Source organism: Palaemon carinicauda, chromosome 19, assembly GCF_036898095.1.
Source record: "Palaemon carinicauda isolate YSFRI2023 chromosome 19, ASM3689809v2, whole genome shotgun sequence".
NCBI lineage: Eukaryota > Metazoa > Arthropoda > Malacostraca > Decapoda > Palaemonidae > Palaemon > Palaemon carinicauda.
This window is the reverse complement of record NC_090743.1, coordinates 19,019,008-19,031,475: the sequence shown is the minus strand read 5'-3', so window position 1 is coordinate 19,031,475 and position 12,468 is coordinate 19,019,008. Positions and strand designations below refer to the sequence as shown.

The window sequence follows — 12,468 nt, the reverse complement described above, 5'->3', positions numbered from 1 at the left end:
GTTTTAATTCATTTTTCACCTCCCGTTGAAGTACTATTCTTGATATTTCTGTTGTGTTTTTGTCTGATGTCTTGGGTTGTTAAGTTGGTGTACTTGGCGACTGGCCCGTTTCTCCTGGGTCCAGTGACCTTGTCTATTCTAGAAAGTAAACTATGTTAACTTTATTTTCTTCTGGTGATAGGCTCCGTATATATACTGTATACACATATATATATATATATATATATATATATATATATATATATATATATATATATTGATTTATATTGATATATATATATATATATGTATATATATATATTGATTTATATTGATATATATATATATATATATATATATATATATATATATATACATATATATATGTATATATATATATATATATATATATATATATATATATACATACATACATATATATATACATATATATATATATATATATATATATATATATATATACGTACATATTATATATATATAATCATCTCCTTCCATGCCTATTGACACAAAGGGCCTCAAGAGGATTAATTGACTAAATTCATCAAAGGATATTGTCAGGAAGAAAAATAAATAATTAGTAGTAGAGGTTTATACATTGTTGTGATCCTTAGGAAGTGTACATACCATTTTTGGATGATAACATTAAAATCAGGCTGCGTTTTTTTTTTTTTTTTCTTAATTAGCATATTTCCGAGATGGCAACCGCCAATACCTCGCATAACAAGTTTGTGGCATATCTCGATAACTAACGGACCGATTTCGATGTTCTTGAAGTAAATCTCATAGTTTATTAGGGTGCTGGATTGACCTATGAGGTGTTTGAATCATAAGTTTGTTTCCTACCTTTTAATAGAATAAAACGTGAAGTAAAATGCATTGTGCAAATATATATATATATGTTTATATAATAAATTTATTCATTTATTATCATCAGCCGTAACTAGTCAACTACAGGAAAAAGGCCTCAGACATGTCCTTTCACTTCCCTTTCTTTTTGGTCTTTCTATGATAGTTTTTACCTGCAACTTTTCTTAGCTCGTCCATCCATCGTCTCATTTTCCTTTCCACCGCTTCTTTTGCAATCTCTAGGGAATTCCGTTTTTCATAATGTTCGTCTATTATATTCCATTCTCATTATATGTCCTGCCCGTATCCATTTCTTTTTCTTACATGTTAGAGTATCCTCTACTTTAGTTTGCTCTCGTATCCATGTGGCTCTTCTTCTGTCACTTAGTATTATTTTCATCATTATTCTTTCCATGGCTCTTTGAGTTGTAACATACCTACGTTCTAAGGGTTTAGTAAGGCTCCGAGTTTCCGAAGCATAATTTAATACTGGTAGGAACATTTGATTATATAATTTCCATTGTAGAGAAAGTGGCATTTTACTTTTCATAATCTCGTTGACCAAAAGCTCTTCATCCCTTGCTTATCCTTATAATTTAGTTCTTGTATCCTGGAGAAACACTGTCTGTCTTGTTTACGTAAATTCATTACCAATCTCTAGAGGTTCGTCCATAACTCTTATTTGTTGTCTCTGCATTTTCATTAAACATTATCTTAGTTTTACTCTTTGATTTTCAGTCCTACATTTCTGCTTTCTCTTCAAATCTATCACATTTTGCTATTCCTTCCTTGATTCACTAAACTGCTATGTCATCTGCATATCTTAAGTTGTTAAGGTATTCCCCATTGATATCTACTCCTACAGTTTCCTAATATAGATTCTTAAATACTTCTTCTAGGCAGGCTGTGAATAATTTAGTAGGGATGGGGTCTCCTTATTTAACTCTTTTCTCAGTTGGGATTTTCTCACTATCTTTATGTAGTTTTAGAATATATTTTATATATATACTATATGATATATATGCATACATTACATTTGCCTGTGTATGAGTATGGTAGTTCAGAAATGCATGTATTACACAAGTGTCTATACAAAATAGTGTGTATATATATATATATATATATATATATATATATATATATATATATATATATATATATATATATATATATATATATATATATATATATAGTAGGTTGTAGATTGGCCAGGGCACCAGCCACCCATTGAGATACTTCCGCTAGAGTGTTATTTGGTCCTTTGACTTTGCCTACATATACACTGAATAGTATGGCCTATTCTTTACCGATTCTTCTCTGTCATCATACACCTGACATCACTGAGATTAGCAAACAATTCTTCTTCACCCAAGGGGATAACTACAAAATTAATTGTACAGTGGCTCCTCCTGATAAGGGTAGAAGAGACTCTTTAGCTATGGTTAGCAGCTCTTCTAGGAGGACACTCCAAAATCAAACCATTGTTCTCTAGTCTGGGGTAGTGCCCTAGGCTCTGTACCATGGTTTTTCACTGTCTGTGGTTAGAGTTCTCTTGCTTGAGGGTACACTTGGGCCTACTATTTTATCTAATTTTTCTTCCGCTTGTTTTGTTGAAGTTTTTATAGTTTATATAGGAAATATTTATTTTAATGTTGTAACTGTTTGTGAAATATTTTTGTTCTTGTTTCCTTTCCTCACTGGACTAGTTTTCCTGTTAGGGTCCCTGGGCTTGTAGTATCCTGCTTTTGTAACTGGGGCAGTTAATAATTAATATATATATATATATATATATATATATATATATATATATGTATAATATATATATACATATATATATATATATATATATATATATATGTGTGTGTGTGTGTGTGTATATATATATGTATTTATGTGTATGTTGGTTTGTATGTATTTAAATAAGCCATTAATTATCGAATTATCTCTTGACTCGTGATCAAAGACCAAAAGGGAAACTCATTTTTTTATAAGAGTTTATGGTCATTCGACCTATTTATCATCAGGCCACAAAGAGATGGCAAAGGAGGTTCCACTGTTACCTCAGGGTTCGAATCCTTGGCTGATTAGAAGCTTTTATCAAAAAATTAATTCCTCTTTTGAACTTTGATCCTGAGGTAGAGGGAATTCGATATCAAGAGGTAATTGGGGTTTATTTGAAGAAACGAAAATAACGACATTTATTGATAGATTATAATTTCATGTGTATATATATATATAAATATATATGTATATGTATATATATATATATATATATATATATATATATATATATGTGTGTGTGTGTGTGTGTGTGTTCGTGTGTGTGTTTGTTTTAAACACTTATCCTTAATTCCGATGAATAATAAATATATTAAGCAGAGAACTGTAGTTCTTTGGATAGGAAATTTAGCAGTGACCCATTAGTTTGGAGGTTTGAAACATTTCTTTCCTCTTTGAAATGATGAACTCTAGTGGTCAGACACTGGCATTGCTTAGCTAAAGGAGTAATAGTAATAAAGAATTTATATATTGTGTGTGAGAGTAGAGAGAAACAGGAGAAACTTGAGCTTCTTGTTTGTCCATTATTTTTCAGGGAAATATTTTAAACTTCTGTGGACTTTTTTGAGTTAGGCTTTAATTTTATAAATGGAGAAATCTACATTAATTTCTCTCCACTCTTGAGTTATAAGTGCATTTTTTCAGCAAGATTTGAATAAGCAAGTTAATGGTATTTTTGGCTTATTTCATGTGAAGGTTTGAATAACGATATCAGTAAGACTATTAGTAATTATACTAATGATTACAGTTGAAACAATTGACGTGATTATAACCCTTGCTAGGTTGATAAAAAGCAAAGCAACTTGGGGATAAATTTTATTTGGCAGGATTTCATGTATATAAAATAAGATTCAGAGGATTTCCAATGAAACCATATTATTCCCAATTTCATCGGTAAAAATGACCAATTATCAACTGTGTCTAAATAACAAATTACAAGATGCCATCCATTGGCCATAAAACCCATGATAACGCAAGGAAGTTCTCTCAGAATCTGGGGACATGGTTGTTATTTCTGAGGATGTGCCCTTACATACAAAAGATACGCCCTTAGAACCAGAGAGCATGGCCATGGATCTGAGGTCATGCCTTTCGGTCACAAGATCACACTCATATGATCCAAGGACGTGTCTTAGACTCGTATTATTGGCCAATGATTATAATGGGACATTCTGAAAGGCCTAAAGCTTCTGAGATCGTGACTTCTAGGGAAATCGTGACCCTGATAGACACACAGAGGACTCATCCTCCTCAGGCAGTCTTCGTCAGTCATGTGGAAGGAATGCTCATAGGAAAGGCTGGCGCACTGCCCCTTCATCACCTTCTCAGGGGCCTGGTAGTAGCGATCGCAAATGGTCTCTGACGCGGCCGTTGTGACATTTCGTTGGATGCAGGTGGGGCTGTACCTGTTGACAGAAGTGGACAAGACTGAGTTTGTCTCATTGCAAAGACTGACTAGAAGTAAAAACACTGTGGATTGCTGTGGAGTTTACAAAATCCTTTGTGTAACTGCATTAGCTTTTGGGACTGCCAAAGCTTACAGTATTATATACCTAAATATCTGTATAAGAAAATATTGTAGAAAAAGGATTTATTGAATCTTGGCCCAAATAATAAGAAGCGTTTTGAGTAATATAATATTTCGGTCTGAATCATCTTACCTCGTCGCCCAGAAGGGAGATCCCATCTCCATAGGGGAGCCATCCAGCCATGTCCATCCAACATTGGTATTTGCGATTGATCCCCCAATCCAGAAATTAAAGGACAGCTCTGGAAGAAAAATATTTTCAATCTGTTGAAAAAAACCCATGTCATAATTGCCATTTTATAATTTGCTATTCTATAAGTTTAATTTTTTCTTTTAAAAAAGAATATCAATAAAAATACATTCATCTTTAATACCATTCCGGAAAGTATCTCCGAAAATCGGAAAATATGACTACATCGATTTAAAATTTATTTAGACGATTTTCATACTTGGTGGAAGAACTAAGAAAATTTTGACCAGCTTAGTTTTATATGGTCCAGACACCAATATTGAAGTGGAGTTTAATCATTCAAAGAAGGACAGGAAGAATGTGGAAGAGGTATCTTGATGTAGAACCTCACCGTATCTCTGCAGGTGTCGAACTATTTCAGCAAAGTGGCTGATGTTCTTAATCGTTAAGAGGTCGCCGTTCAAGACGCCACAAAATGCACGAGCCTCGGCCCAGCTCATCTGTACAGAAGACAATCTCCATGTTGTCATAAAAGAACGGAAAAAGGTTCAACCCTATGAATGAAATAGGTTTCAAAGCAAATAGTACATTAGATGAAAACTACCGTGGACCATTGAATTCGGTATAGTATCACAAAGAATAATACATATTTAGTTTATTTATAATTTAGTAGATTATGCAGATTTTTATATGGTATGGGAAACGTATTCTTGGCTTTTACTTTACTCCAGTTAAAATTATGATTACTTTACCGCTGAAATTATGCAATTAGTGAATTACTTTACCAATTAATTTATGCAATTATTGAACAGAGTTATAGTTCTGGAAAATGAAGAGAAATATTGCAAGTTAATCAACATAAAATATTGTGTTACCAAATGCACTTTATGGATATGAATCACATGAAGACTGTTCATTAACCATTGGGACATGGACTAATGTACATAGAGTGACAGAAATAGACAGAGAGGGAGATATCCACTTACGAGTCCTATGTGGAAAATTGAGAGGCACTGATCTCCTACCAGTGTGTACATCTTGGGGCATCTATCGTGTGAGATTGTGTTGGGCAAGGCTAAGTGAAACTTCTCTGCCAATTCCTTCGATTTCTCAAGATGGATATCTGTGAAGGGAATGAAAACAAATATATGTTCAATGACGGTTTCTCTCAGGTTCTGTGTTATATTTTGGTTGTGAAAGATATCAAAAGCAAATCTGAACTTGATACCGTACCAGTTACTTAACCTTATTTATACTGTTGTTGCGATAGGTTTACTTATGAATTCACCTTATTATAAGAAGAGTTTACCTGTTACTTGTCTTTTTATAATACTGTAGTGGGAAGAGTTTTATTATATGAATTCAGCCTGTGAAAAGAAGAGCTTACTTCTTACTTAGCTTTGTTTATACTGTAATGGGAATAGATTTACCACTGAACTCACATAATAATAAGATTTTACCTTTTACTTAACCTTATTTATACTGTAATGAGAATAAATGTACCTGTTGAATAAAATTCTTCTTTTGATAACGATATACATGTTACTTAGCGTTGTCTATACTGTAGTGGGAATAGATTTACCTGTGAATTCACTTTATGATGAGAAGAGTTAATATGTTACTTAATCTTGTTTATAACCAGAGAATTTTATGTTTTAATTATATTATTTCATTCGAAAAAAATTACCTTTTTTTTCTTCCAGTAGAGAGAACTTGTCGAGTTTATCAATCCTTCCAAACTCAAGCATCTGCAGTAAATAAATATAAAGATAAATGAATGATTGAGATTCACGAATTTACATTGTTTTCAGAATTAATCAGGAAATTTATTTTAATTGCCTTCATTTTTTATATAAAACCGATTATAATAAAAAAAAAAAACTAATAATTTTCCGTACCGTATTATATTTTTTGTCTTGAAAATTTAGAGCAGAAATATTAATGAATTTTTGTCTTTAGAACACGAATACCAAAATATGTTCTTTATCATGCATGCAGATGATTACATATAAAAAAATAGATAAAGTAAGTCTACCGGTTTATACACCAAATAAGATAAAATTAAAGAAATAAAATCACTTATTTACCAAACAAACACGAGGGTCCAGGTTGCCCTCACAGTGGGGATCTTCCGAGGAACAGTACTCTGAGATCTTAACGCATTCGGTCTCTCCATTCCTTGTACACTCCACGTAGTTATTCAGGCATATGGTGTTCCTCCATACCTTTTTAAAGGACAGAAATAGATTTTGTAATGGCTTTTGTAAGGGCACATTCGCAGTTGTCATTCAACTCAAATCTTGTTGGGAAAAATATGTGGAAAATATTCATTGCGCATTTTTGGTCTCTTGGATAGCCTAATGCACCCCCCCCCCTCGATAGCCTAATGCATCCCCCCCCCCCCTCGATAGCCTAATGCATCCCCCCTCTCTCTCTCTCTCTCTCTCTCTCTCTCTCTCTCTCTCTCTCTCTCTCTCCACACACCTGAAAAGCATTCACCTTAACATTAACATTTGTCTCGATACCTTTCATTCTTAGACAACCACTTCCATCATTCAAGCATTTAACCTTTCACCAACTCAACCAACGTTACTCACTCTTGATAACCAATAAAGATTTATAAAGTACAATTATCTTCAGATATATAAATTGATTCTCTTAATGAATTGATTAGCACACAGTTATCACGTGAACCACACTTACAGCACATAATTCCGGGTCTTCGTCAGAGGCATCCGTGCAGGCGTCAAAATTATTGCAGATAGAAGAATGGGTGATGCAATCAGTGCTATTGTTGCAAGCTATGTAGCCGTTACTGCAGGTGTTACTGTAGCCGTTGGCAACTGAAAAAGGTTAAGATTCGTTATTCGTGATTGCATAGTCATCATCTGAAGTGTTAGGTAGTGAGAGGTAGATATGCTATCAGAAATAATAGAGGGAAATGAAATCGTAAAACCAAACACACGCTATTATTATTATTAGAAGCTAAGCTACAACCCTAGTTGGAAAAGCAAGATGCTGCAAGCCCAAGGACTCCAACAGAGAAAAATAGCTCAGTACGGAAAGGAAACAAGGAAATGAATACATTACAAGGGAAGTAATACAATCAAAATAAAATATTGTAAGAACAGTAACAACATAAATTAGATCTTTCTTATATAAACCATAAAAACTTAAAAAAACAAAAACAAGAGGAAGATAAATAAGATAGAACTGCGTTCCCGAGTGTACCTTAGAGAGAGAGAGAATTCCAAGACAGTGGAAGGCAATGGTACAGAGGCTATGGCACTTCCCAAGACTAGAGAACAAAGGTTTGATTTTGGAATAGCTAAAGTGTCTTTTCTACCCTTACTAAGAGGAGAGTAACCACTGAACAATTACAGTGCAGTAGATAACCCCTTAAGTGTAGAATTGCTTGGTAATCTCAGTGTCGTCAGGTGTATGAGGACAGAGGAGAATGTGGAAAGAATATGCCAGACTATTCGGTGTATGTGTAGGCAAAGACAGGATGAGTCGTAACCATGGAGAGGGATCCAATGTAGTACTGTCTGGCCAGTCAAAGGAAGGAATTACTCCCTAGCGGTAGTATTTCAGCATGTGGCTAGTGCCCCGGCCAACCTTCTACCTAGAGAGAGAGAGAGAGAGAGAGAGAGAGAGAGAGAGAGAGAGAGAGAGAGAGAGAGATGTAATTAAGAAATATTAATGTCTGAAATATTGTTAGAAAAATCAAATTTTCTCTTTGAAAGTACTAATGCTTTTAAACTACCACTAATGATTCACTTACCCTGTATTCCTGCGGAGAGAAGCAGCAGTAAAGCAATTGGTTTCATCTTGCCAATGAGATCCTGCAATGTTTGCAATCAAACCTGAAGTTAGAAAATGTATCATTCATTAGTTGTCCGAGTTTCCTTGTTCCTCTTTTGTATGCTTGACATGAACAATGAGAAACTAGACGACTGTGCAAGGCATCCTAAGTCCATTGTTTAGAGTAAGTTCAGGCGTTACAACGAGTATATTCGAATGGCTCGATGCAAGTCCTAATAGCGAGCTGTTGACACCATACATCATCATGCCTAGATGACCTGCTTCCAAAATGTTTTATATGTAATTCACCTGGGTTTATAGCATCCGGGTTTTCCAACTAGGGTTGTAGCTTAGCAAGTAATAATGATGATAATAATAAAAATAATAATAATAATAATAATAATAATAATAATGATAATGATGAGAATAATAACAATAATAATAATGATAATGATAATTTGTTTATTGGACAGACATGAAGAGGGACAGACATTTGCGTTCTATATTTGGTTTTGTGTAATATTCCGTTGTACAGGGTTTTTGTGGAATTATTAATATTGTTATTATTATTATTATTATTATTATTATTATTATTATTATTAATGGTAACAGAGGTATTATCAAAACAAGGAAATATTGAAGAAAAAAGAGAGAGAGAGAGAGAGAGAGAGAGAGAGAGAGAGAGAGAGAGAGAGAGAGAGAGAGAGAGAGAGAGAGAGTAGGAGTTACAAAAGAACACTTGAGAGAAATGGAAATAGGAAAGATTTTCCTTGGAGACAAAGGTCATGACCCAAGATGCAAGAGGTCTGTCTTATTATTATTATTATTATTATTATTATTATTATTATTATTCTTACAAGCTAGGCTATAACCCTAGTTAAAAAAGCAGGATGCTATAAGAACAAGGGTTCCAACAGGGAAAAATACCCCAGTGAGGAAAGGAAAAAAGGAAAATAAAATTAATATTTCTTATATAAACTGAAAACTTTAACAAAACAAGAGGAAGAGAAATAAGATAGCATAGTGTGCCCGAGTGTACCCTCAAGCAAGAGAATTCTAACCCAAGAGAGTGGAAGACCATGGTGCAGAGGCTATAGCACTACCCAAGACTTATTTTCTTGGCATTTGGTTTTCATTGTGTCATATTGAAGTTTTCACCAGTCTGTTAAGGTTTGCTGTCAAAACCTTCTCATTACCTGATCGATGACTCCATCTCTATTTGCTAACTGCTACCAAGCTGTGGGATTCTTCATCTGCTTTTGCTTTGGTCGTTCAAAGAAGCGAGGTGGATAAATGAGAAGGAAATGCTGGTTTTAATTCATAACTATCTTTGAGCTCATTTTCAACACTATATTGTTCAAGCTCAGGTTATGTATTGTCATTTGTTTGTTTATACCTCCGGCAAAGAGTTTTTGTTGATGGACACCGTAGTGAGTATAGGAATGTGATATCTGGTGTTCCTCAGGATAATGTTCTTGGCCCATTACTTTTCATATGTACACAAGACATGTGGTTTGACATAGGAAAGAAGCTCATTCCATATGCAGAAGACGCTAGTCTCTTTGAATCAATTCCATCTCCTGAATGTAGATCTGGTGTTACCGAATTCCTTAATGTAGATCTAGCTAAAATTAGTGCATGGTGCAAATTGTGTGGCATGAAGTTTAACCCTAACAAAACTCAAAGTATGAAGGTCAAGGGCAGTAGCTCTACAACATCCGGATCTCATCACTGATAATGTTTGTTTTTTTAAGTGTATCAGTTTTACAATTTTAGGTGTGATAATTGATAGCAAATTTACTTTTGAGAAACAAATTCGGTCTCTCTCTTCCTCAATTGCACAAATAATAGGATTATTGAGTGTCTATGTATTTTCGGTGATCAATCTTCTGTGAAGAAGTGTTTTAATTCTTTCATTCTGTCTTGTTTCGAGCATTGTTCTCCTGTGTTGTCTTCAGCTGTAGAATCTCATCTTAATTTGTTAGACAGGAACTTACGGTGTATTAAATGTCTTATTCCTGATCTAGTAGTTAATATCTACCACCATCCTTGCATTCAGATCTTCTGGGACAGTTCCATCCTGTTTGTAATACCAGGTAAGCAGCTAATTCTGTTAGTCACGCCTTCTCCACCACAAGGCTCAATACTACACAATATACTAGAAGTTTTATTCCAGCTGTGACCAAGTTGTGGAATGATCTTAATCAGGTAGTTGAATCCGTGGAACTTCAGAGGTTCAAACTTGCAACAAATGTGTTTTCTTGTTGAATAGACTGACATAAATCTCTTTATAATTTATATATTGAAGATTATTTCAATTTTGTTACTCTTCTTAAAATATTTTATTTCTGTTGTTCATTACTTCTCTTGTGCTTTATTTATTTCCTTATTTCCTTTCCTCATTGGGCTATTTTTCCTTGTTGAGTCGTTGGGCTCATAGCATTCTGCTCTTTCGGAAAACTAGGGTTGTAGCTTAGCTAACAATAATAATAATAATGATGATGATAATAATAATAATAATAATGATAAATAATAATTAATAATAATTAAGAATGGCCTTTTAAAATTGGTCATTTAGAAAATCTAATTCATGACAATGATAATAAATGATATTAATAATATTTTAATAATCATAATGGAAAACCTCACATTACCGTAACTCAGTTTTTCTCGAATCCCACTTGGTTATGGAAGAGTTCCTTCACTTATTTTGAGTTCGTATTCAATGTTTACAGGAGGAGGCCTCTCCCAATGTATCAGAATATGAGAGAATAAGGATTTCAGAGGTCTTCATTTCTCTTAAATATAGGAACATATGGTATATCGTTATTATTATTATTATTATTATTATTATTATTATTATTATTATTATAATTATTATTATTTTGATGATGTTCAGAAGCAGTGTTTGAAAGCTAATGCTTTTTATAGTTTACTTTAAAATTGAAAATAGGTAATATATCGTTATGAAATTTCTAATCTACGTAAAGAGTAGAGATTTTCTGACTCGTTTTTCAAAAGTATTACACAGATAAGAATGGTGGTCAGTCTGTTCTTGAATGTTGTCGAAATAGTCTTTCCTTCTTATACAACGTCATAAACTATGAGAAATAGAGTAAGAATACAATGGGGATCTTTCTTGTAAATGATGACAAATGATGTCAGGTTATAATAACAGTATATCTATCTGTCTATCTATCTATCTATCTATCTATCTATCTATCTATCTATATATATATATATATATATATATATATATATATATATATATATAGATTAGTACATTGTCATACTATATTAATTTTGTTGAATCGTGATATTCACTCACATAAATAATGTATACACATGCATTATAAATGCACACATATACATACACACACACACACACACACATATAAATATATATATATATATATATATATATATATATATATTTATTTATTTATATATAAATATTTATATATTTATAAATTATTATCATTATTAAAGGCTAAGCTACAACCCTAGTTAGAAAAGCAGGATGCTATAAGCCCAGGGGCCCCAATAAGGAAAATAGCCCTGTGAGGAAAGGAAACAAGGAAAAATGAAATATTTCAAGAATATTAACAACATTAAAGTAAATATTTCCTATATAAACAATAAAAACTTCAACATTACAAGAGTAAAAGAAACTAGATAGAAAAGTGTGATCGAGTGTACCCTCAAGCAAGAGAACTCTAACCCAAGACAGTGGAACACCATGGTACAGAGGCTATAGCACTATCCAAGACAAGAGAACAATGTTTTGCTTTTGGAGTGTCCTTCTCCTAGAAGAGCTGCTTATCATAGCTAAAGAGTCTCCTCTACCCTTACCAAGAGGAAAGTAGCCACTGAACAATTACAATGCCCTAGTTAACCCCTTGGGGGAAGAAGAACTGTTTGGTAATCTCAGTGTTGTCAAGTGTATGAGGACAGAGGAGAATCTGTAAAGAATAGGCCAGACTATTCACTGTCTCTGTAGGCAAAGGGAAAGTACCGTAACCAGGAAGAAGGATCCAAT

General features: G+C 33.4%; 3 protein-coding genes across 7 annotated transcripts in view; 1 reads left to right on the top strand and 2 right to left on the bottom strand.

The window, feature by feature from the left end:
• LOC137658497 (adhesive plaque matrix protein-like) overlaps positions 1-12,468 on the top strand; it is a 1,563,467-nt gene that overhangs the window by 319,010 nt on the left and 1,231,989 nt on the right. The window lies entirely within an intron of this gene.
• The window catches only part of LOC137658494 (uncharacterized), a 112,615-nt gene that overhangs the window by 55,476 nt on the left and 44,671 nt on the right, over positions 1-12,468 (bottom strand). The window lies entirely within an intron of this gene.
• LOC137658493 (uncharacterized) overlaps positions 3,708-12,468 on the bottom strand; it is a 444,691-nt gene continuing 435,930 nt past the window's right edge. For 2 of the 4 annotated variants that reach the window (XM_068393250.1, XM_068393249.1), the window contains exons 2-9: positions 8,410-8,491; positions 7,329-7,468; positions 6,713-6,850; positions 6,313-6,373; positions 5,612-5,748; positions 5,017-5,125; positions 4,569-4,677; positions 3,708-4,313 (exon numbers count right to left, since the gene is read on the bottom strand). In XM_068393250.1, the coding sequence (XP_068249351.1) occupies positions 4,040-4,313; positions 4,569-4,677; positions 5,017-5,125; positions 5,612-5,748; positions 6,313-6,373; positions 6,713-6,850; positions 7,329-7,468; positions 8,410-8,455 (1,014 nt within the window). In that variant the 5' untranslated portion in view covers positions 8,456-8,491 and the 3' untranslated portion in view covers positions 3,708-4,039. Of the gene's footprint in view, positions 4,314-4,568; positions 4,678-5,016; positions 5,126-5,611; positions 5,749-6,312; positions 6,374-6,712; positions 6,851-7,328; positions 7,469-8,409; positions 8,494-11,083; positions 11,184-12,468 lie in introns of those variants that run through there. The other 2 variants (XM_068393253.1, XM_068393251.1) reach the window with 2 other exon arrangements.